Source organism: Pseudophryne corroboree, chromosome 4 (assembly GCF_028390025.1).
Source record: "Pseudophryne corroboree isolate aPseCor3 chromosome 4, aPseCor3.hap2, whole genome shotgun sequence".
Lineage (NCBI taxonomy): Eukaryota > Metazoa > Chordata > Amphibia > Anura > Myobatrachidae > Pseudophryne > Pseudophryne corroboree.
The window spans coordinates 903,042,766-903,067,724 of record NC_086447.1 but is presented as its reverse complement, the minus strand read 5'-3'; the positions used below and the strand labels follow the sequence as shown (position 1 = coordinate 903,067,724).

Sequence of the window (24,959 nt, the reverse complement as noted above, 5' to 3'; positions counted from 1 at the left end):
CTAGGAGTGGCACTGCAGTGTCACGCAGGATGTCCCTTCCAAAAAACCCTCCCCAAACAGCACATGACGCAAAGAAAAAAAGAGGCGCAATGAGGTAGCTGTGTGAGTAAGATTAGCGACCCTAGTGGCCGACACAAACACCGGGCCCATCTAGGAGTGGCACTGCAGTGTCACGCAGGATGTCCCTTCCAAAAAACCCTCCCCAAACAGCACATGACGCAAAGAAAAAAAGAGGCGCAATGAGGTAGCTGTGTGAGTAAGATTAGCGACCCTAGTGGCCGACACAAACACCGGGCCCATCTAGGAGTGGCACTGCAGTGTCACGCAGGATGTCCCTTCCAAAAAACCCTCCCCAAACAGCACATGACGCAAAGAAAAAAAGAGGCGCAATGAGGTAGCTGTGTGAGTAAGATTAGCGACCCTAGTGGCCGACACAAACACCGGGCCCATCTAGGAGTGGCACTGCAGTGTCACGCAGGATGTCCCTTCCAAAAAACCCTCCCCAAACAGCACATGACGCAAAGAAAAAAAGAGGCGCAATGAGGTAGCTGACTGTGTGAGTAAGATTAGCGACCCTAGTGGCCGACACAAACACCGGGCCCATCTAGGAGTGGCACTGCAGTGTCACGCAGGATGTCCCTTCCAAAAAAAACCTCCCCAATCAGCACATGATGCAAAGAAAAAGAAAAGAAAAAAGAGGTGCAAGATGGAATTGTCCTTGGGCCCTCCCACCCACCCTTATGTTGTATAAACAAAACAGGACATGCACACTTTAACCAACCCATCATTTCAGTGACAGGGTCTGCCACACGACTGTGACTGATATGACGGGTTGGTTTGGACCCCCCCCAAAAAAGAAGCAATTAATCTCTCCTTGCACAAACTGGCTCTACAGAGGCAAGATGTCCACCTCATCTTCACCCTCCGATATATCACCGTGTACATCCCCCTCCTCACAGATTATCAATTCGTCCCCACTGGAATCCACCATCTCAGCTCCCTGTGTACTTTGTGGAGGCAATTGCTGCTGGTCAATGTCTCCGCGGAGGAATTGATTATAATTCATTTTAATGAACATCATCTTCTCCACATTTTCTGGATGTAACCTCGTACGCCGATTGCTGACAAGGTGAGCGGCGGCACTAAACACTCTTTCGGAGTACACACTTGTGGGAGGGCAACTTAGGTAGAATAAAGCCAGTTTGTGCAAGGGCCTCCAAATTGCCTCTTTTTCCTGCCAGTATAAGTACGGACTGTGTGACGTGCCTACTTGGATGCGGTCACTCATATAATCCTCCACCATTCTATCAATGTTGAGAGAATCATATGCAGTGACAGTAGACGACATGTCCGTAATCGTTGTCAGGTCCTTCAGTCCGGACCAGATGTCAGCATCAGCAGTCGCTCCAGACTGCCCTGCATCACCGCCAGCGGGTGGGCTCGGAATTCTGAGCCTTTTCCTCGCACCCCCAGTTGCGGGAGAATGTGAAGGAGGAGATGTTGACAGGTCGCGTTCCGCTTGACTTGACAATTTTGTCACCAGCAGGTCTTTCAACCCCAGCAGACCTATGTCTGCCGGAAAGAGAGATCCAAGGTAGGCTTTAAATCTAGGATCGAGCACGGTGGCCAAAATGTAGTGCTCTGATTTCAACAGATTGACCACCCGTGAATCCTTGTTAAGCGAATTAAGGGCTGCATCCACAAGTCCCACATGCCTAGCGGAATCGCTCCCTTTTAGCTCCTTCTTCAATGCCTCCAGCTTCTTCTGCAAAAGCCTGATGAGGGGAATGACCTGACTCAGGCTGGCAGTGTCTGAACTGACTTCACGTGTGGCAAGTTCAAAGGGCAGCAGAACCTTGCACAACGTTGAAATCATTCTCCACTGCACTTGAGACAGGTGCATTCCACCTACTATATCGTGCTCAATTGTATAGGCTTGAATGGCCTTTTGCTGCTCCTCCAACCTCTGAAGCATATAGAGGGTTGAATTCCACCTCGTTACCACTTCTTGCTTCAGATGATGGCAGGGCAGGTTCAGTAGTTTTTGGTGGTGCTCCAGTCTTCTGTACGTGGTGCCTGTACGCCGAAAGTGTCCCGCAATTTTTCTGGCCACCGACAGCATCTCTTGCACGCCCCTGTCGTTTTTTAAAAAATTCTGCACCACCAAATTCAAGGTATGTGCAAAACATGGGACGTGCTGGAATTTGCCCATATTTAATGCACACACAATATTGCTGGCGTTGTCCGATGCCACAAATCCACAGGAGAGTCCAATTGGGGTAAGCCATTCCGCGATGATCTTCCTCAGTTGCCGTAAGAGGTTTTTTAGCTGTGTGCGTATTCTGGAAAGCGGTGATACAAAGCGTAGCCTGCCTAGGAAAGAGTTGGCGTTTGCGAGATGCTGCTACTGGTGCCGCCGCTGCTGTTCTTGCGGCGGGAGTCCATACATCTACCCAGTGGGCTGTCACAGTCATATAGTCCTGACCCTGCCCTGCTCCACTTTTCCACATGTCCGTGGTTAAGTGGACATTGGGTACAACTGCATTTTTTAGGAGACTGGTGAGTCTTTTTCTGACGTCCGTGTACATTCTCGGTATCGCCTGCCTAGAGAAGTGGATCCTAGATGGTATTTGGTAACGGGGGCACACTGCCTCAATAAATTGTCTAGTTCCCTGTGAACTAACGGCGGATACCGGACGCACGTCTAACACCAACATAGTTGTCAAGGACTCAGTTATCCGCTTTGCAGTAGGATGACTGCTGTGATATTTCATCTTCCTCGCAAAGGACTGTTGAACAGTCAATTGCTTACTGGAAGTAGTACAAGTGGGCTTACGACTTCCCCTCTGGGATGACCATCGACTCCCAGCGGCAACAACAGCAGCGCCAGCAGCAGTAGGCGTTACACGCAAGGATGCATTGGAGGAATCCCAGGCAGGAGAGGACTCGTCAGACTTACCAGTGACATGGCCTGCAGGACTATTGGCATTCCTGGGGAAGGAGGAAATTGACACTGAGGGAGTTGGTGGGGTGGTTTGCGTGAGCTTGGTTACAAGAGGAAGGGATTTACTGGTCAGTGGACTGCTTCCGCTGTCACCCAAAGTTTTTGAACTTGTCACTGACTTATTATGAATGCGCTGCAGGTGACGTATAAGGGAGGATGTTCCGAGGTGGTTAACATCCTTACCCCTACTTATTACAGCTTGACAAAGGGAACACACGGCTTGACACCTGTTGTCCGCATTTCTGGTGAAATACCTCCACACCGAAGAGCTGATTTTTTTGGTATTTTCACCTGGCATGTCAACGGCCATATTCCTCCCACGGACAACAGGTGTCTCCCCGGGTGCCTGACTTAAACAAACCACCTCACCATCAGAATCCTCCTGGTCAATTTCCTCCCCAGCGCCAGCAACACCCATATCCTCCTCATCCTGGTGTACTTCAACACTGACATCTTCAATCTGACTATCAGGAACTGGACTGCGGGTGCTCCTTCCAGCACTTGCAGGGGGCGTGCAAATGGTGGAAGGCGCATGCTCTTCACGTCCAGTGTTGGGAAGGTCAGGCATCGCAACCGACACAATTGGACTCTCCTTGTGGATTTGGGATTTCAAAGAACGCACAGTTCTTTGCGGTGCTTTTGCCAGCTTGAGTCTTTTCAGTTTTCTAGCGAGAGGCTGAGTGCTTCCATCCTCATGTGAAGCTGAACCACTAGCCATGAACATAGGCCAGGGCCTCAGCCGTTCTGTGCCACTCCGTGTGGTAAATGGCATATTGGCAAGTTTACGCTTCTCCTCCGACAATTTTATTTTAGGTTTTGGAGTCCTTTTTTTACTGATATTTGGTGTTTTGGTTTTGACATGCTCTGTACTATGCCATTGGGCATCGGCCTTGGCAGACGACGTTGCTGGCATTTCATCGTCTCGGCCATGACTAGTGGCAGCAGCTTCAGCACGAGGTGGAAGTGGATCTTGATCTTTCCCTAATTTTGGAACCTCAACATTTTTGTTCTCCATATTTTAATAGGCACAACTAAAAGGCACCTCAGGTAAACAATGGAGATGGATGGATTGGATACTAGTATACAATTATGGACGGGCTGCCGAGTGCCGACACAGAGGTAGCCACAGCCGTGAACTACCGCACTGTACTGTGTCTGCTGCTAATATATAGACTGGTTGATAAAGAGATAGTATACTCGTAACTAGTATGTATGTATAAAGAAAGAAAAAAAAACCACGGTTAGGTGGTATATACAATTATGGACGGGCTGCCGAGTGCCGACACAGAGGTAGCCACAGCCGTGAACTACCGCACTGTACTGTGTCTGCTGCTAATATATAGACTGGTTGATAAAGAGATAGTATACTCGTAACTAGTATGTATGTATAAAGAAAGAAAAAAAAACCACGGTTAGGTGGTATATACAATTATGGACGGGCTGCCGAGTGCCGACACAGAGGTAGCCACAGCCGTGAACTACCGCACTGTACTGTGTCTGCTGCTAATATATAGACTGGTTGATAAAGAGATAGTATACTCGTAACTAGTATGTATGTATAAAGAAAGAAAAAAAAACCACGGTTAGGTGGTATATACAATTATGGACGGGCTGCCGAGTGCCGACACAGAGGTAGCCACAGCCGTGAACTACCGCACTGTACTGTGTCTGCTGCTAATATATAGACTGGTTGATAAAGAGATAGTATACTCGTAACTAGTATGTATGTATAAAGAAAGAAAAAAAAACCACGGTTAGGTGGTATATACAATTATGGACGGGCTGCCGAGTGCCGACACAGAGGTAGCCACAGCCGTGAACTACCGCACTGTACTGTGTCTGCTGCTAATATATAGACTGGTTGATAAAGAGATAGTATACTCGTAACTAGTATGTATGTATAAAGAAAGAAAAAAAAACCACGGTTAGGTGGTATATACAATTATGGACGGGCTGCCGAGTGCCGACACAGAGGTAGCCACAGCCGTGAACTACCGCACTGTACTGTGTCTGCTGCTAATATATAGACTGGTTGATAAAGAGATAGTATACTCGTAACTAGTATGTATGTATAAAGAAAGAAAAAAAAACCACGGTTAGGTGGTATATACAATTATGGACGGGCTGCCGAGTGCCGACACAGAGGTAGCCACAGCCGTGAACTACCGCACTGTACTGTGTCTGCTGCTAATATATAGACTGGTTGATAAAGAGATAGTATACTCGTAACTAGTATGTATGTATAAAGAAAGAAAAAAAAACCACGGTTAGGTGGTATATACAATTATGGACGGGCTGCCGAGTGCCGACACAGAGGTAGCCACAGCCGTGAACTACCGCACTGTACTGTGTCTGCTGCTAATATATAGACTGGTTGATAAAGAGATAGTATACTCGTAACTAGTATGTATGTATAAAGAAAGAAAAAAAAACCACGGTTAGGTGGTATATACAATTATGGACGGGCTGCCGAGTGCCGACACAGAGGTAGCCACAGCCGTGAACTACCGCACTGTACTGTGTCTGCTGCTAATATATAGACTGGTTGATAAAGAGATAGTATACTCGTAACTAGTATGTATGTATAAAGAAAGAAAAAAAAACCACGGTTAGGTGGTATATACAATTATGGACGGGCTGCCGAGTGCCGACACAGAGGTAGCCACAGCCGTGAACTACCGCACTGTACTGTGTCTGCTGCTAATATATAGACTGGTTGATAAAGAGATAGTATACTCGTAACTAGTATGTATGTATAAAGAAAGAAAAAAAAACCACGGTTAGGTGGTATATACAATTATGGACGGGCTGCCGAGTGCCGACACAGAGGTAGCCACAGCCGTGAACTACCGCACTGTACTGTGTCTGCTGCTAATATAGACTGGTTGATAAAGAGATAGTATACTCGTAACTAGTATGTATGTATAAAGAAAGGAAAAAAAACCACGGTTAGGTGGTATATACAATTATGGACGGGCTGCCGAGTGCCGACACAGAGGTAGCCACAGCCGTGAACTACCGCACTGTACTGTGTCTGCTGCTAATATATAGACTGGTTGATAAAGAGATAGTATACTCGTAACTAGTATGTATGTATAAAGAAAGAAAAAAAAACCACGGTTAGGTGGTATATACAATTATGGACGGGCTGCCGAGTGCCGACACAGAGGTAGCCACAGCCGTGAACTACCGCACTGTACTGTGTCTGCTGCTAATATATAGACTGGTTGATAAAGAGATAGTATACTCGTAACTAGTATGTATGTATAAAGAAAGAAAGAAAAACCACGGTTAGGTGGTATATACAATTATGGACGGGCTGCCGAGTGCCGACACAGAGGTAGCCACAGCCGTGAACTACCGCACTGTACTGTGTCTGCTGCTAATATAGACTGGTTGATAAAGAGATAGTATACTACTAATATTATATACTGGTGGTCAGGTCACTGGTCACTAGTCACACTGGCAGTGGCACTCCTGCAGCAAAAGTGTGCACTGTTTAATTTTAATATAATATTATGTACTCCTGGCTCCTGCTATAACCTATAACTGGCACTGCAGTAGTGCTCCCCAGTCTCCCCCACAATTATAAGCTGTGTGAGCTGAGCAGTCAGACAGATATATAATATATATAGATGATGCAGCACACTGGCCTGAGCCTGAGCAGTGCACACAGATATGGTATGTGACTGACTGAGTCACTGTGTGTATCGCTTTTTTCAGGCAGAGAACGGATATATTAAATAAACTGCACTGTGTGTCTGGTGGTCACTCACTATATAATATATTATGTACTCCTGGCTCCTGCTATAACCTATAACTGGCACTGCAGTAGTGCTCCCCAGTCTCCCCCACAATTATAAGCTGTGTGAGCTGAGCAGTCAGACAGATATATATAATATTATATATAGATAGATAATAGATGATGCAGCACACTGGCCTGAGCCTGAGCAGTGCACACAGATATGGTATGTGACTGAGTCACTGTGTGCTGTGTATCGCTTTTTTCAGGCAGAGAACGGATTATAAATAAAAGTGGTGGTCACTGGTCACTATCAGCAAAACTCTGCACTGTACACTACTGAGTACTCCTAATGCTCCCCAAAATTAGTAAATCAAGTGTCTCTCTAATCTATTCTAATTCTAAACGGAGAGGACGCCAGCCACGTCCTCTCCCTATCAATCTCAATGCACGTGTGAAAATGGCGGCGACGCGCGGCTCCTTATATAGAATCCGAGTCTCGCGATAGAATCCGAGCCTCGCGAGAATCCGACAGCGTCATGATGACGTTCGGGCGCGCTCGGGTTAACCGAGCAAGGCGGGAAGATCCGAGTCGCTCGGACCCGTGAAAAAAAACATGAAGTTCTGGCGGGTTCGGATTCAGAGAAACCGAACCCGCTCATCTCTATAAGATAAGCGACCCAAGTGGCCGACACAAACATCTGGCCCATCTAGGAGTGGCACTGCAGTGTCACGCAAGATGGCCCTTCAAAAAAATACTCCCCAAACAGCACATGATGCAAAGAAAAATGAAAGAAAAAAGAGGTGCAAGATGGAATTGTCCCACCCACCCTTATGTTGTATAAACAGGACATGCACACTTTAACGAACCCATCATTTCAGTGACAGGGTCTGCCACACGACTGTGACTGAAATGACTGGTTGGTTTGGGCCCCCACCAAAAAAGAAGCAATCAATCTCTCCTTGCACAAACTGGCTCTACAGAGGCAAGATGTCCACCTCCTCCTCATCCTCCGATTCATCATCCCTTTCACTGTGTACATCCCACTCCTTACAGATTATTAATTCGTCCCCACTGGAATCCACCATCTCAGGTCCCCGTGTACTTTCTGGAGGCAATTGCTGCTGGTGAATATCTCCACGGAGGAATTGATTATAATTCATTTTAATGAACATCATCTTCTCCACATTTTCTGGAAGTAACCTCGTACGCCGATTGCTGACAAGGTGAGCGGCTGCACTAAACACTCTTTCGGAGTACACACTGGAGGGAGGGCAACTTAGGTAGAATAAAGCCAGTTTCTGCAAGGGCCTCCAAATTGCCTCTTTTTCCTGCCAGTATATGTACGGACTGTCTGACGTGCCTACTTGGATGCGGTCACTCATATAATCCTCCACCATTCTTTCAATGGTGAGAGAATCATATGCAGTGACAGTAGACGACATGTCAGTAATCGTTGCCAGGTCCTTCAGTCCGGACCAGATGTCAGCACTCGCTCCAGACTGCCCTGCATCACCGCCAGCGGGTGGGCTCGGAATTCTTAGCCTTTTCCTCGCACCCCCAGTTGCGGGAGAATGTGAAGGAGGAGCTGTTGACGGGTCACGTTCCGCTTGACTTGACAATTTTCTCACCAGCAGGTCTTTGAACCCCTGCAGACTTGTGTCTGCCGGAAAGAGAGATACAACGTAGGTTTTAAATCTAGGATCGAGCACGGTGGCCAAAATGTAGTGCTCTGATTTCAACAGATTGACCACCCGTGAATCCTGGTTAACCGAATGAAGGGCTCCATCCACAAGTCCCACATGCCTAGCGGAATCGCTCTGTTTTAGCTCCTCCTTCAATGTCTCCAGCTTCTTCTGCAAAAGCCTGATGAGGGGAATGACCTGACTCAGGCTGGCAGTGTCTGAACTGACTTCACGTGTGGCAAGTTCAAAGGGTTGCAGAACCTTGCACAACGTTGAAATCATTCTCCACTGCGCTTGAGACAGGTGCATTCCACCTCCTTTGCCTATATCGTGGCCAGATGTATAGGCTTGAATGGCCTTTTGCTGCTCCTCCATCCTCTGAAGCATATAGAGGGTTGAATTCCACCTCGTTACCACCTCTTACATCAGATGATGGCAGGGCAGGTTCAGGTATTTTTGGTGGTGCTCCAGTCTTTTGTACGCGGTGCCTGAACGCCGAAAGTGGCCCGCAATTCTTCGGGCCACCGACAGCATCTCTTGCACGCCCCTGTCGTTTTTTAAATAATTCTGCACAACCAAATTCAAGGTATGTGCAAAACATGGGACGTGCTGGAATTTGCCCAGATGTAATGCACGCACAATATTGCTGGCGTTGTCCGATGTCACAAATCCCCAGGAGAGTCCAATTGGGGTAAGCCATTCTGCGATGATCTTCCTCAGTTGCCGTAAGAGGTTTTCAGCTGTGTGCCTATTCTGGAAAGCGGTGATACAAAGCGTAGCCTGCCTAGGAACGAGTTGGCGTTTGCGAGATGCTGCTACTGGTGCCGCCGCTGCTGTTCTTGCAGCGGCAGGCAATACATCTACCCAGTGGGCTGCCACAGTCATATAGTCCTGAGTCTGCCCTGCTCCACTTGTCCACATGTCCGTGGTTAAGTGGACATTGGGTACAACTGCATTTTTTAGGACACTGGTGAGTCTTTTTCTGAGGTCTGTATACATTTTCGGTATCGCCTGCCTAGAGAAATGGAACCTAGATGGTATTTGGTACCGGGGACACAGTACCTCAATCAAGTCTATAGTTGGCTCTGAATTAACGATGGATACCGGAACCACGTTTCTCACCGCCCAAGCTGCCAAGGCCTCAGTTATCCGCTTTGCAGCAGGATGACTGCTGTGATATTTCATCTTCCTCGCAAAGGACTGTTGTACAGTCAATTGCTTACTGGAAGTAGTACAAGTGGTCTTCCGACTTCCCCTCTGGGATGACGATCGACTTCCAGCAGCAACAACAGCAGCGCCAGCAGCAGTAGGCGTTACACTCAAGGATGCATCGGAGGAATCCCAGGCAGGAGAGGACTCGTCAGACTTGCCAGTGACATGGCCTGCAGGACTATTGGCTTTCCTGGGTAAGGAGGATATTGACACTGAGGGAGTTGGTGGTGTGGTTTGCAGGAGCTTGGTTACAAGAGGAAGGGATTTACTGGTCAGTGGACTGCTTCCGCTGTCGCCCAAAGTTTTTGAACTTGTCACTGACTTATGATGAATGCGCTGCAGGTGACGTATAAGGGAGGATGTTCCGAGGTGGTTAACGTCCTTACCCCTACTTATTACAGCTTGACAAAGGCAACACACGGCTTGACGCCTGTTGTCCGCATTTGTGTTGAAATAATTCCACACCGAAGAGCTGATTTTTTTTGTATTTTGACCAGGCATGTCAATGGCCATATTCCTCCCACGGACAACAGGCGTCTCCCCGGGTGCCTGACTTAAACAAACCACCTCACCATCAGAATCCTCCTTGTCAGTTTCCTCCCTAGTGCCAGCAACACCCATATCCTCATCCTGGTGTACTTCAACACTGACATCTTCAATTTGACTATCAGGAACTGGACTGCGGGTGCTCCTTCCAGCACTTGCAGGGGGCGTGCAAATGGTGGAAGGCGCAAGCTCTTCCCGTCCAGTTTTGGGAAGGTCAGGCATCGCAACCGACACAATTGGACTCTCCTTGGGGATTTGTGATTTCGAAGAACGCACAGTTCTTTGCTGTGCTTTTGCCAGCTTAAGTCTTTTCTTTTTTCTAGCGAGAGGATGAGTGCTTCCATCCTCATGTGAAGCTGAACCACTAGCCATGAACATAGGCCAGGGCCTCAGCCGTTCCTTGCCACTCCGTGTCGTAAATGGCATATTGGCAAGTTTACGCTTCTCCTCAGATGCTTTTAATTTTGATTTTTGGGTCATTTTACTGATCTTTTGTGTTTTGGATTTTACATGCTCTGTACTATGACATTGGGCATCGGCCTTGGCAGACGACGTTGATGGCATTTCATCGTCTCGGCCATGACTAGTGGCAGCAGCTTCAGCAGGAGGTGGAAGTGGATCTTGATCTTTCCCTATTTTTTTAACCTCCACATTTTTGTTCTCCATATTTTAATGCGCACAACTAAAAGGCACCACAGGTATACAATGTAGATGGATGGATAGTATACTTATGGACGACGAGTGACGACACAGAGGTAGGTACAGCAGTGGCCTACCGTACTGCTATATACAGTATAATGGACCTGGTGGACACTGTCAGCAGACTGCTAAACTAGTACTACTAGTATAAAGAAAAAAAGGCACCACAGGTATACAATGTAGATGGATGGATAGTATACTTATGGACGACGAGTGACGACACAGAGGTAGGTACAGCAGTGGCCTACCGTACTGCTATATACAGTATAATAAATGGACCTGGTGGACACTGTCAGCAAACTGCTAAACTAGTATAAAGAAAAAAAGGCACCACAGGTATACAATGTAGATGGATGGATAGTATACTTATGGACGACGAGTGACGACACAGAGGTAGGTACAGCAGTGGCCTACCGTACTGCTATATACAGTATAATAAATGGACCTGCTGGACACTGTCAGCAAACTGCTAAACTAGTATAAAGAAAAAAAGCCACCACAGGTATACAATGTAGATGGATGGATAGTATACTTATTATTATTAATGGATGACGAGTGACTGACGACACAGAGGTAGGTACAGCAGTGGCCTACCGTACTGCTATATACAGTATAATGGACCTGGTGGACACTGTCAGCAGACTGCTAAACTAGTATAAAAAAAAGCCACCACAGGAGTGTTTTTCAGGCAGACAAACGTATACTGGTGGTCACTGTCAGCAAAACTGTACACTGTACTCCTGCTATAGCTGCTCCCCAGTCCCCACAATTAAGCAGTGTGAGCGCTCAGCACAGATATATCATGCAGCACACTGAGCACAGATATGGTATGGAGCGTTTTTTTCAGGCAGAGAACGGATTAAAAAAAAACTGGTGGTCACTATCAGCAAAACTCTGCACTCTACTCCGAGTCCTAACAGCTGCTCCCCAATCCTCCCGACAATTAGTAATAAAACAAGCAATTAACTGTCTCTTCTACAATTATAAACGGAGAGGACGCCAGCCACGTCCTCTCCCTATCAATCTCAATGCACGTGTGAAAATGGCGGCGACGCGCAGCTGCTTATATAGAATCCGAATCTCGCGAGAATCCGACAGCGGGATGATGACATTCGGGCGCGCTCGGGTTACCCGAGCCATACGGGAGAATCCGAGTATGGCTCGGACCCGTGTAAAAAGGGTGAAGTTCGGGGGGGTTCGGTTTCTCGGAAACCGAACCCGCTCATCACTAATCTCTACCCCCTCTCCATCTGTATCTCTACCCCCTCTCCATCTGTATCTCTACCCCCTCTCCATCTGTATCTCTACCCCCTCTCCATCTGTATCTCTACCCCCTCTCCATCTGTATCTCTACCCTCTCTCCATCTGTATCTCTACCCTCTCTCCATCTATATCTCTACCCCCTCTCCATCTGTATCTCTTCCCTCTCTCCATCTGTATCTCTACCCCCTCTCCACCTGTATCGCTACCCCCTCTCCACCTGTATCGCTACCCCCTCTCCACCTGTATTGCTGTCCCCTCCCCACCTGTATCTCTAACCCCTCTCCACCTGTATCGCTGCCCCCTCTCCACCTGTATCTCTGCCCCCTCTCCACCTGTATCGCTGCCCCCTCTCCACCTGTATCGCTACCCCCTCTCCACCTGTATTGCTTGCCTCCTCTCCACCTGTATCTCTACCCCCTCTCCATCTGTATCTCTACCCTCTCTCCATCTGTATCTCTACCCCCTCTCCATCTGTATCTCTACCCTCTCTCCATCTGTATCTCTACCCTCTCTCCATCTGTATCGCTACCCCCTCTCCACCTGTATTGCTTGCCTCCTCTCCACCTGTATCTCTACCCCCTCTCCATCTGTATCTCTACCCTCTCTCCATCTGTATCTCTACCCCCTCTCCATCTGTATCTCAACCCCCTCTCCATCTGTATCTCTACCCCCTCTCCATCTGTATCTCTACCCCCTCTCCATCTGTATCTCTACCCTCTCTCCATCTGTATCTCTACCCCCTCTCCATCTGTATCTCTACCCTCTCTCCATCTGTATCTCTACCCTCTCTCCATCTGTATCTCTACCCCCTCTCCATCTGTATCTCTACCCCCTCTCCATCTGTATCTCTACCCCCTCTCCATCTGTATCTCTACCCCCTCTCCATCTGTATCTCTACCCCCTCTCCGTCTGTATCTCTACCTCTCCATCTGTATCTCTACCCCCTCTCCATCTGTATCTCTACCCTCTCTCCATCTGTATCTCTACCCCCTCTCCATCTGTGTCTCTACCCTCTCTCCATCTGTATCTCTACCCCCTCTCCATCTGTATCTCTACCCTCTCTCCATCTGTATCTCTACCCCCTCTCCATCTGTATCTCTACCCTCTCTCCATCTGTATCTCTACCCTCTCTCCATCTGTGTCTCTACCCTCTCTCCATCTGTATCTCTACCCCCTCTCCATCTGTATCTCTACCCCCTCTCCATCTGTATCTCTACCCTCTCTCCATCTGTATCTCTACCCCCTCTCCATCTGTATCGCTGCCCCCTCTCCATCTGTATCGCTACCCCCTCTCCACCTGTATTGCTGTCCCTTCCCCACCTGTATCTCTAACCCCTCTCCACCTGTATTGCTGCCCCCTCTCCACCTGTATCGCTGCCCCCTCTCCACCTGTATCGCTACCCCCTCTCCACCTGTATTGCTTGCCTCCTCTCCACCTGTATCTCTACCCCCTCTCCATCTGTATCTCTACCCTCTCTCCATCTGTATCTCTACCCCCTCTCCATCTGTATCTCTACCCCCTCTCCATCTGTATCTCTACCCCCTCTCCATCTGTATCTCTACCCCCTCTCCATCTGTATCTCTACCCTCTCTCCATCTGTATCTCTACCCCCTCTCCATCTGTATCTCTACCCCCTCTCCATCTGTATCGCTGCCCCCTCTCCATCTGTATCGCTACCCCCTCTCCACCTGTATTGCTGTCCCTTCCCCACCTGTATCTCTAACCCCTCTCCACCTGTATTGCTGCCCCCTCTCCACCTGTATCGCTGCCCCCTCTCCACCTGTATCGCTACCCCCTCTCCACCTGTATTGCTTGCCTCCTCTCCACCTGTATCTCTACCCCCTCTCCATCTGTATCTCTACCCTCTCTCCATCTGTATCTCTACCCCCTCTCCATCTGTATCTCTACCCCCTCTCCATCTGTATCTCTACCCCCTCTCCATCTTTATCTCTACCCCCTCTCCATCTGTATCTCTACCCCCTCTCCATCTGTATCTCTACCCTCTCTCCATCTGTATCGCTACCCCCTCTCCATCTGTGTCTCTACCCCCTCTCCATCTGTATCTCTACCCCCTCTCCATCTGTATCTCTACCCTCTCTCCATCTGTATCTCTACCCCCTCTCCATCTGTATCTCTACCCCCTCTCCATCTGTATCTCTACCCCCTCTCCATCTGTATCTCTACCCCCTCTCCATCTGTATCTCTACCCTCTCTCCATCTGTATCTCTACCCCCTCTCCATCTGTGTCTCTACCCTCTCTCCACCTGTATCTCTACCCTCTCTCCACCTGTACCGCTGCTCCCTCTCCATCTGTATCTCTACCCTCTCTCCATCTGTACTGCTGCTCCCTCTCCATCTGTATCTCTACCCTCTCTCCATCTGTACCGCTGCTCCCTCTCCATCTGTATCTCTACCCTCTCTCCATCTGTGTCTCTACCCTCTCTCCACCTGTATCTCTACCCTCTCTCCACCTGTACCGCTGCTTCCTGTCCACCTGTACTGCTGCTCCCTCTCCACCTGTATCTCTACCCCCTCCACCTGTATCTCTACCCCCTCTCCACCTGTATCTCTGTCCCCTCATCATCTGTATCTCTGCTTCCTCTCCACCTGTATCTCTGCCCCCTCCACCTGTATCTCTACCCCCTCCACCTGTATCTCTGTCCCCTCATCATCTGTATCTCTGCTTCCTCCTCACCTCTATCTCTACCCCCTCTCCACCTGTATGTCTACCCCCTCCCCACCTGGGTCCCTGCCCCCTCTCTACATATGTTTCTGCCTTCTCTTTACTTATGCTTCCACTTACCTCTCCACTTGTGTCTCTGTCACCTTCACTACCGGTCTCTCTGCCACCTTAACTACCTGTGTGTCCACCCCTCTTGCCACCTGTGCCTTCCTACTTGCGCCTCTGCCTCATTCCCCACTTGTGTCATTGCCCCCTCCCTACTTGTTTCTCTGCATTCTCCACACTGTGTCCCTTCCCCACCTGTGCTTCTGTCCCCCTTTACACATGCGACTCTGCCCCCCTATCCACCTGTATCTCTGACTTCCACACCACCTGTGGTTCTGCCTTCTGTCTACCTGTGCTTCCACCTCCCTCCTCACCTCTCCAAATGCATCTTTGCCTCCGTCCCCACCTGTATCTTTGCCCCCCTCTCCACCTATATCTATATCTTCCTCTCCACCTGTCTATCTACTCTTCCACCTCCCTCTCCAAATGTATCTCTGCCTTCCTCCCCACCTGTGGCACTACTCCCTTCGACCCATGCTTCCGCCCATCTCACAGTAACCAGATTCACAGGGACAGAACTCTCTGACAAGCTCTGTCCCTGAATGTGATAATATGCCCCATAGAGATGTAGTGTAGTAGTGATTGTATTAAGCAGAGATAAAAGTGGAGAAGTGAACAAATGGAGAAGTTGCCCATGGCAACCAATCAGCATTGACATAACATTTATAATTTGTATACTATAAGAGTATACAGAGCAGTTCCACTGGCTCACTTTTCCACTTTTATCACTTTTTACTACATCTCCCCCACAGCGAAGAGATGTAGTGGGTCATGCCGAGTTGATCGCTAGCTGCCGTTGTTCGCAGAGCAGTGATCAGGCAAAAAAATCGGCATTTCTGCGCATGCGTATGGCCTGCAATGCGCACACGCGTTGTACGGGTACAACTTCCGTTGTGGTTGTGCACAGGTTCTAGCAAAGATTTCAGTCGCACTGACGACCGCAAGAAGATTGACAGGAAGGGGGTGTTTCTGGGTGTCAACTGACAATTTTCAGGGAGTGTTGGCAAAAACGCAGGCGTGTCTGAAAAAACGCAGGCGTGGCTGGGCGTTCGCACAGGGCGGGTGTATGACGTCAAATCCGGACACGAATAGGCTGAAGTGATCGCAAGCGCTGAGTAGGTTCAGAGCTACTCAGAAACTGCACAAACTGTTTTTGCAGAGCTCGGCTGCACATGCGTTCGCACTTCTGCTAAGCTAAAATACACACCCCAGTGGGCGGCGGCATAGCGTTTGCATGGCTGCTAAAACTAGCCAGCGAGCGATCAACTCGGAATGACCCCCGTATTGTGAGGAGGAAGTGCAGTGATGTAGTATGCCACCCCACACCACTACCCTCACAGGGAGAAATTCTGTTGCGCTAATCACACCCACTGCGTGGCACGCAATAGGCCCTTCATAGATTTCAGCTCCAGGCCCATGTGGACCTTAATCTGGCACTGACTGTACTCCCTACAGCCCTGGCCTGGCACAGAGTGAGTTATATCTCTTTGGACCTTTGAAGAAGCAACTGGTTGGAAGGCGATTTGCAACCGACGGTAAAGTTCAGCTAGCCGTCATGTCCTGGCTTCAGACGTTCGGCATTGATTTCTTCTATGCCGAGATAGATGCATTGGTGTTCCGTTATAAGAAAGGCTTAGACAAGTATGGGACCTACTGTACGTGGCTAAATAATCTGTACCAAGGTCATACTATTGATTATACACATATGAGTTGAATAATTTAACACAATGAGAGGTCTTGTTACCATATTCATTGACAGGGCCGTAACTACATGTGTGCCAGGTGTGCCTGGCACACAGCGCAGTCGTCCTGAGGGCGCAACTGCCTGCATTCCCTAAAGTCAGCGACATTGTAATGAGTCAAACTGACTCATTACAAGGCACCTGTGTGTGCCGGATCGAGGAGAGGAGCAGCTGAGAAGAGGAGGAGGGAGGGGAGGAGGGAGCCGCAGTAGCGCACTGTATTTGGTGGTGGTGCCGCTGCAGCTGTCCCTCTCCTTCCACATAGGCTGGCCGCCGCTGCTGTATATGCTGGGATGAGGGAAGCGCACTGCCTGGGGGCCCCCCTCCTGCTCTAAGGATCAGGTTCCAGACTGTGCACTTGAATTACACATCATACATATGTTACCTTATACTGGACTATGGTGTATTACATGCAGTGCATTGCTGTTATTAATCTGTTATTAATCTGTTATTAATCTGGTACATCATCATGCATGCAGCAGCTGAATTTACTGTATATATTTATGAAGGAACCCAGACGTTGCACTCTCTAATGGTTAGTCAAACCAATGAGGTGGCAGGCCACACCCCGTCTGCAGACTGGCCACACCCCTAAACATGGGCCCCTGCCACTGCATTCTCCCGGTGGGCCCTACATGCCCCAGTCCGACACTGGGTGTTTTGCATGAATAATTTTTTTAGGCGCAAATTACAATCTTTTTTTTGGTGTTGCTCGTTTTTTACTAAAATAATTACTACAATCGGTGTCACTGTAAAAAAAAGTGGAATATATTTTATACCACCAGAGTACTATTGCTCTAATTAGGAAGTTTATTGCATGTTAAATTGGGACGTTAATTGTATGTTTTACAAATGTTCTTACTCGTTAAAGTTAAATACCGCTGGGTAGTGGGTTCAATTGATTTAACTTACAAGAAATTGTTTTTTACAAGAGCCTTTTTTCATTGAAATACATCAGTAGCTGCACTTAAAGTGATTTAATACAATCAATAAATTATAGAATCAAATTTTCACAGATATCCATTGGCATTTAATAAGCTTTTAATTTTGCAAGTGGTAATAGGTTGTTAATTGGTATTTTTTGGTTGCATACTTGTGAGTGGATTGAAGGTCACTCCAGTGACTGCAAAGTGTGTAACTTGCGCTAAAAGCCACTGAAAGGAGGAATCTACAGCGCAATGCTAAGACAGCCCACCTAAACCCACATAAAACACAGGTGGGTATGCTGAAATTGCCAACAGTGGGTTCCATTGTCAGACCCATATACAAGAGTTGCATTGGCATCAATAATTCAGCAGATCCGTTTGAGGCCCCATCATGCATATTTACACTTCTGCCTAACTCTTTGTAGCCCTTTTATGCAACGCAACGTCTGTTGTGGCACCCTGTTCTTTGAATGGTGGATTGGGGCATGTAAGAGCAAGCTGTCTACATTTTACCCCTACATTTGTGCTGGAAAATTGTGTTATTATACCTCAGAAGCCTGAAGATCCTAGAAACAAATACATTTCTTAATAAATGACTTATGCAGACCGAGTGGCCAGCTGGTGTTTGGTGATAGTCTTGCTGTCCTGATGATGGGTCTATTTTAATGTGCAGGCCTGGAGCTGTAGTACCATCCGCCCCATTGTTAATCTGCCCTAGACCTTGGTGTATATTTGTTTCTAAAACAGCCATCCTATCTGCCACTGTTGTGCCACAATGTTAGATCTTTAGATTAAACTGCAATGTGTTTGTACCACAGCAATGTCACTAATTTTACTCAGCCAGCCGGTTGCAGCCCTCGGCCAACATTGATGAGACTATACACAGTTGCGTGGCACCATGGCGGTCATTAGAGCATTGACTGTCAATGACTGTAAACGAATGCTAATTGTACAAGTACTAACCTAGAACAAAAACAGGACAACTTTTTTAGAACTACCTTTTGACCAATTTTAATTAGAGAAGTCGCGTTCGGTTCTCTAGAAATCCAAACACACCGTCTTTTGTGAATCCGAACCAAACCAAAACCCAGCCCAGATCTTCGCAGAAGATCCAAACCGAGTCCCCGTTCTAATCTTCCCGTGGTTCGGGATTTGGATTTAAATCCAAAATTTGGGTTTTGGATTCGGTTTAAATTGCAAAAATAACAAAATGTTATAAAACCAAAATCAGGATCCAAAACCAAAACCAGTGAGGCAGTTTATGCAAAACCAAAAAACATCAGGTGGGTTTTGCCAAAACCAAAAAACAAAGATAGTTTAAGAATCAAAACCAAATCCAAAACAAGGCGGTCCGTAGACATCTCTACTTACCAATATTGACATTAGGAATTAATGGAATGATCGCTGGCTGCAAATAGTCGCAGAGTTGCAATAACCGTGTTGCAGCATGCTATATATCGCAGCAAAGATGAGCATGGTTATCTGCAGAAGCTCCCACTTCCCGATAGGAACGATCAGTAATACCCCTTTCACATCGCAAAAATAACCCGGTATCCACCCAGTATATTGCCAAGTCAACACAGGTCGCTGTGCGGTGTGAAAGGGGGCAGTCACCCATTCCCGAGTTGCCTGACCTGGTAATTCAACCCGGGAATAAAAAAAGGTTATTCCCAGGGTTAAATACCGGGTCAGGTGCAGTGTGAACGGGTTGCCAGGTTGATGCGACCTGGGACCGGTTCACTGCAAAGGGAGAGGCGGCGCGGATATGATCTCATCTCCCAGCACCGCCTCCGCCCCCACCCCCCGATGCCAGCTCCATCCCCGCCCCCCCCCCCACCCACCCGATGTCGTATTGCTGGGTTGGGATGGCAGTATGAAGGCTCCAGTGCCGAGTTCGCACCCTGGAAGGACCCTTTCCAATTCGATTGCAACCCTGGACGTTAGTGGACATAGGGATTAAACAATCTCATTAATATATTTATATAAAGGTATCGGTTTATCGCACGTCAGTTTGGGGTAGGAGTAGTGATCCGGTAGAGTGCTATAAGCGTCCTGACCTGCCTTGTCTGTCCTTAAACTATTATGAAATAAAACGCAGCCTGTTTATATAACTATGGGCCTAATTCAGACCTGATTGCAGCTGATCAGGTCTGAACGTTGCAGTGCGCCGGCGCTTGCCAGACAGCCGATGGCCATCTCAGCCCAGCGATCACCTCTGCCTGATTGACACTGGGCAGAAGGTCGGCGTTTGGCCGCCGTTTTAGGGGCATGGTACGGGCAACGCCGTGCCATGCTTTTGTACTTGTGCGGGGGGTAGGGCCTTACATGCGGGGCGGACTAGAACTGTGCTGGGCGTCCCCCTGCATGTCTGAGTAACTAATCGTAGCCGTGCAAAATTTTGCACGGCTACGATCAGGTCTGAATTAGGCCCTATGTACAGAGCCGGAGATAAACATAAGTCTTTAAAATCCCAAATATAATGTTACAGAGCGTGGTCTGCTTTCTACACAGTAATGGTAATGGATTACGTATTACCATTGCTGAGTTAAACACTCTCCAAGCTATTATCTCTAAATTCATTATATTGTCAATATAATTAAAACCAAAACTCTGCTGGCTTAATAGCACAAGACAGATATGAATCATTAATCAGCCCATTAATAGACTGGTTTTTATTTAGAAATGGACGTTATTTCAGGCACCAGTGATTGCCGATAGATACAGGGGTTAAAAGCCCTCAGTTATAATTGAGAGAAACGCATTTGGAGGTAATGGATTCCGATCCATTGTCCTACTCTAACACAATCATGACCTTCCGACAAAGATGCCGCAATGCCCGCAGAACATTGCACATTTGAAAAGTTTATTAAACAAATGATTAATTTTTTATCTTTTTTTTTTTTCAATTCCTTTATTTGATTTTCATGGTCTGATACCGGCCAATTGGTGCCAACTGTCTTTATCCTGATATTTAAAGTCCAAAAAAGAAAACGGCTAATAAAAAAAACATTAAGAAAGTGAATATTTTACTTTTTTTTTTAACATCATCCAAGTTTCTTACTACTTTGAGATAAAACTATCTACTGTATGTAGCTTGAACCAGTTCTCATTGTAGCCAGAACGAGGTATTCTCCATAAAACCTTATTTCTAATACAGTGGTATGGCCCAGAGGCCATTGACCCCACACATTGCTGTGGTTTGATGTGCTCTATCTCATGGACACACTTGTATAAATAAATACATTTTATGGTCTGGTTAGTTGTTCTATAGCCAAGAGGGGTGTGGTATGTTAGGTAGATTAGACTTAGGTTGACAGTGTCTAGGTCGACCACTATTGGTCGACAGTAAGTAGGTCGACATGGTTTCTAGATTGACAAGGACTCTAGGTCGACATGAGTAAAGGTCAACATGAGATTTTTTACTGTATTTGGTGTCGTTTTCTCCATACAGTGACCTGGAACCCAATTTAGTGCACCGTGTCCCCTCGCATGGCTTGCTTCGCTCACCATGCTTCGGGCAAGGTGCCTCGCTCTGCTACTGCAGTGCTCGGCACAGGTTATCGTTCCCAATTGTAGTCCACATGGATCGTAAAGTATGAAAAAGTAAAAAAAAATTGAAAAAAAGATGTGAAAAACTCATGTAGACCTTTTGTCATGTCGACCTAGAACATGTTGACCTAGAGTCCTTCTCTACCTAGAAACCATGTCAACCTACTTACTGTCGACCAATAGTGGTCGACCTAGACAGTGTCGATCTACTTACTGTTGACCTAAAGACCGGATCCCAGCCAAGAGGTAATCATATGTGTGCAACTCCTATTTATTTCCCTTCTTTTTCACTGTTTCAGATTTTGACTGTAATTTTGAATCCCACTGTGATCTGGAGTACTCTTCATCTCAGAATAACCATACATGGAGCGTCACCAATGCGGAGGAGCTACTGAAACGCAAAGCTTTGACTGGTCCAAGAGAAGACTATTCAGAGAACTCAACAAGAGGTAGGAGGCACTCTCTGCAATTCTTATCCCATTTCTTCTGGTGTCCAGGCCTCGTGCACCTGGGAGGGATCTGCATGTAGATCCTAAGTTATGGTGCTTTATTTTACGCACGCTGAGTGCAGAGGGGGAATTCTTGATAGTTTTTAAGAAGATGAACATTTACAGACAAAAAATTTTTCTATATTATTGATAATTGTTCCAAAAATAAAAATACTATTTGAAAAACTCAATCAAAAATGTAACAGAGCAAGCCATTCCGTGTTTAAGGTCAGATCCCCGTATTCATCCTGTGGTCAACTGGGTTCGATCTCATTGTACGATTGTCTACAACAGTTACAGTACTCACCATGGGGAAATATAGCTGGTGGACATGCCATGGAGAGGCTGTGCTCTTTCATAGTTGTTTATTTCGAACAAGGTAAGTTCTTCATCCTTTCAATCCTATTTGATATGGGAGAAGATGACCCCAAATATATGAAAACTCCAGAAATCTCCATTTCTCTTTCAGTATTTATCTTTTCACAACATTGTAGTCAAAAATGTTTTGTCTGGGCTTCCAACATTTTTGATAAAGAGTTGTCAAGGAATTTTACACTATAGCATGTTTATATTTCAATGTCTAATGGGAATGTACTAAGGGTCTCTGGATGATTTTGATTTAATACTATTCAATGTATCTTCCTTGGATTATAAATTCTTATCTGCTTACTGTACGTTATGTATTAGGTTTTACCTACAGTTGGACCCTTGTCCTTCACTTCACTTGTCCTTCACTGCCTCCTTGTTGGCCTCTAGTCTATGTAGTCCTCACTCACTGTCCCTCTGTTGGTGCTTTGTCTATTGTCTATAAATACCCCTGTGAGTAATGAGTCCAGATGCTAGCAATTCTGCGGTCATCTAGAAGGACACCATAGCCAAGGAGTCTTACTTTTGTGTCTCATAGCATTGACCTTGTTTGTCCTTGTTGGCCTGATATACATTATTAATTTGCAGATGTAAGCATGACAGCCTATGAACCCAGAAGATGGGATTGGTTGTGTGTTAAATATCATTTATATTGTGGTCTCCATGTTGGGATTGTCGTGTGGTGTCAGATTAATCAACCTATAGCTGTGTGGAGGCGGGGACTGGGCGTGTCTTCATGTGTATGATGGATGGTTGGCTTGGATCGGCCTCTTTGTTTCCTGAATTTGGTATGGTAGTATACTATTCAGTAAAAGGCATTTATTCACTCAAAAACAGACACATTTTTGCGTACATACAGTATAAAAAGTCTTGATTAATAGCTTATCTAATATTGGTGTTAATATTCCTGTGCAAGGGTGGTTAACCGAACTCTGCTGTACCTGAATCCGGATGTGAGCTGTAGCCACAGTTTTGTTTCCCAGGATCTTCAAAGTAAATAAAGAGGACCAACCAACGCGTTTCATTGTTTCCAACTTCCTCATCCCTGAGGAATAATATAAACTTCCTCATTCTGTTTTTTTGCTGTGAGCCACCTGAGGACCCAAACACCTGTTCCAATAGGAAATATGGCAGCTATACGCTCAAGACGAATCTTCACTAATAATTCTGATTTTAGGCCAGTCTACTGCCACCCCTCCTGTGTCTGTGGTTTGATACGGTTCCTTATAATTTTGGCTCTGACCTCTGCTTGGAATAAGTACTCTCCTTGATTCTTTTCTCCTATATATTCTCACCTTAGCCTGTCTGACTATCCATTTGCTTGTGATAGCTAGCTACTGTGTTAGCCTATTGTTAGCCCTAATATTAATCTACTGTGTTTGCCTATCATTAGCCCTAATATTAAAATCATGCAATCATATTAAAATGCAGTTTCTGCGTAATTTAAGTAAAAAAGGTCTCGATAAATAGACCCCCACTGTATATCTGACTTCCAGTTAAAATTTATTTTACCTGTATTATTGAATATTGGTAATACCTGTTTCTGGTGACTGTAGTAGTAAAGTATTGTGCCCAATACTACTAGATGATAATAAATTATAATATTAATTTAAACTTGGAGTAAAAATAGTTTTTGTAAAGACTCATACAGTAATGTTGCTGACTGTAAGAAAATACTGCGTTTCCCCAGCAGGGATTCTAGATGAGGCTATGCACAAAGGGGTGAGCTGGAGAATAAAAAGGAATAGTTTATAGTATGATTTACAATATATTTTATTATTATTGTCATTATCATCATCATCATCATCATCATCATCATTTTCTACTCCTTTAAATGTTAAGAGGTATATTTAATAAACACTAATTGTAGCTGAAGGCAATTACTCCCCCGTTAGTGCATTTTAAGTACCTCTATATTTAAATGAAAGTATATTCTGGGACAGAAGGGCTGCCTCAGTGAGGATTTTGCATATATCTTTCGCTAAAGGAAACCATGAGGTCTGTTTACTAAGCCTTGGATGGAGATAAGGTAGGTCAGCACGGATGGTGTAATGGTTAGCATTACTGCCTCACAGCACTGAGGTCATGGGTTCAATTCCCACCATGGCCCTAACTGAGTGGAGTTTGTATATTCTCCCTGTACTTGCGTGGGTTTCCTCCGGGTACTCCGGTTTCCTCCCACAATCCAAAAATATACTGGTAGGTTAATTGGCTCCCAACAAAATTAACCCTAGTATGACTGTGTGTGTGTACACGTGATAGGGAATATAGATTGTAAGCTCCACTGGGGCAGGGACTGATGTGAATGGCCAAATATTCTCTGTAAAGCGCTGCGGAATATGTGTGCGCTATATAAATAACTGGTAATAAATAAACTTGCCTACTTTTTGGCTGCTCCCTCTGAGAGGGAACAGCCAGGGCACATAGTAGGGGTTGGTGACGCATTTGCCTTATTGTAGCCCCACCCCCTGCTTTATAATGTGCATTATTGGCATCGCAAAGCGAGGGACGGGTGATCACTGTGCACTGGTGGTGGTCACTGATTTCTCCGCACTTCTCTAATATACATAAATATGGAGTAAACAGAACAATCACTGGAGAAAAGCCTTTTATTTCTGTTTACTAAACAGACCCATAAAACTGATTCCGCCATATCCCTTTGTTCTCTTAATCTGACCACAGGACCTAACAGCAAGCGATGCTATCTGCACACATGTTTTATCGGGCTGAGCAGCCAGTGCCTCTGTGCATCAACCTTTACTGTATGCACGTGTAATTCCCTGGAGCAATTGCTCAGATCAGGGTTATTTTCCTTCCACCGCTCTCAGGAATGTCTGCTGCTTAATTCACTGAAAATTGCACTTGACATAGAGGCTGCCCAGCAAACTGAGTCTGACAGCAGCAAGCAGCTGCCGACATGGGAGTTCGCAGAGGCACACGACGCACA

General features: G+C 46.5%; 1 protein-coding gene across 1 annotated transcript in view; it reads left to right on the top strand.

The window, feature by feature from the left end:
* ALK (ALK receptor tyrosine kinase) overlaps positions 1-24,959 on the top strand; it is a 1,590,950-nt gene that overhangs the window by 508,296 nt on the left and 1,057,695 nt on the right. Inside the window, exon 3 of the mRNA XM_063919418.1 lies at positions 21,458-21,607. Coding sequence (XP_063775488.1) covers positions 21,458-21,607 — 150 coding nt within the window. The remainder of the gene's footprint in view (positions 1-21,457; positions 21,608-24,959) is intronic.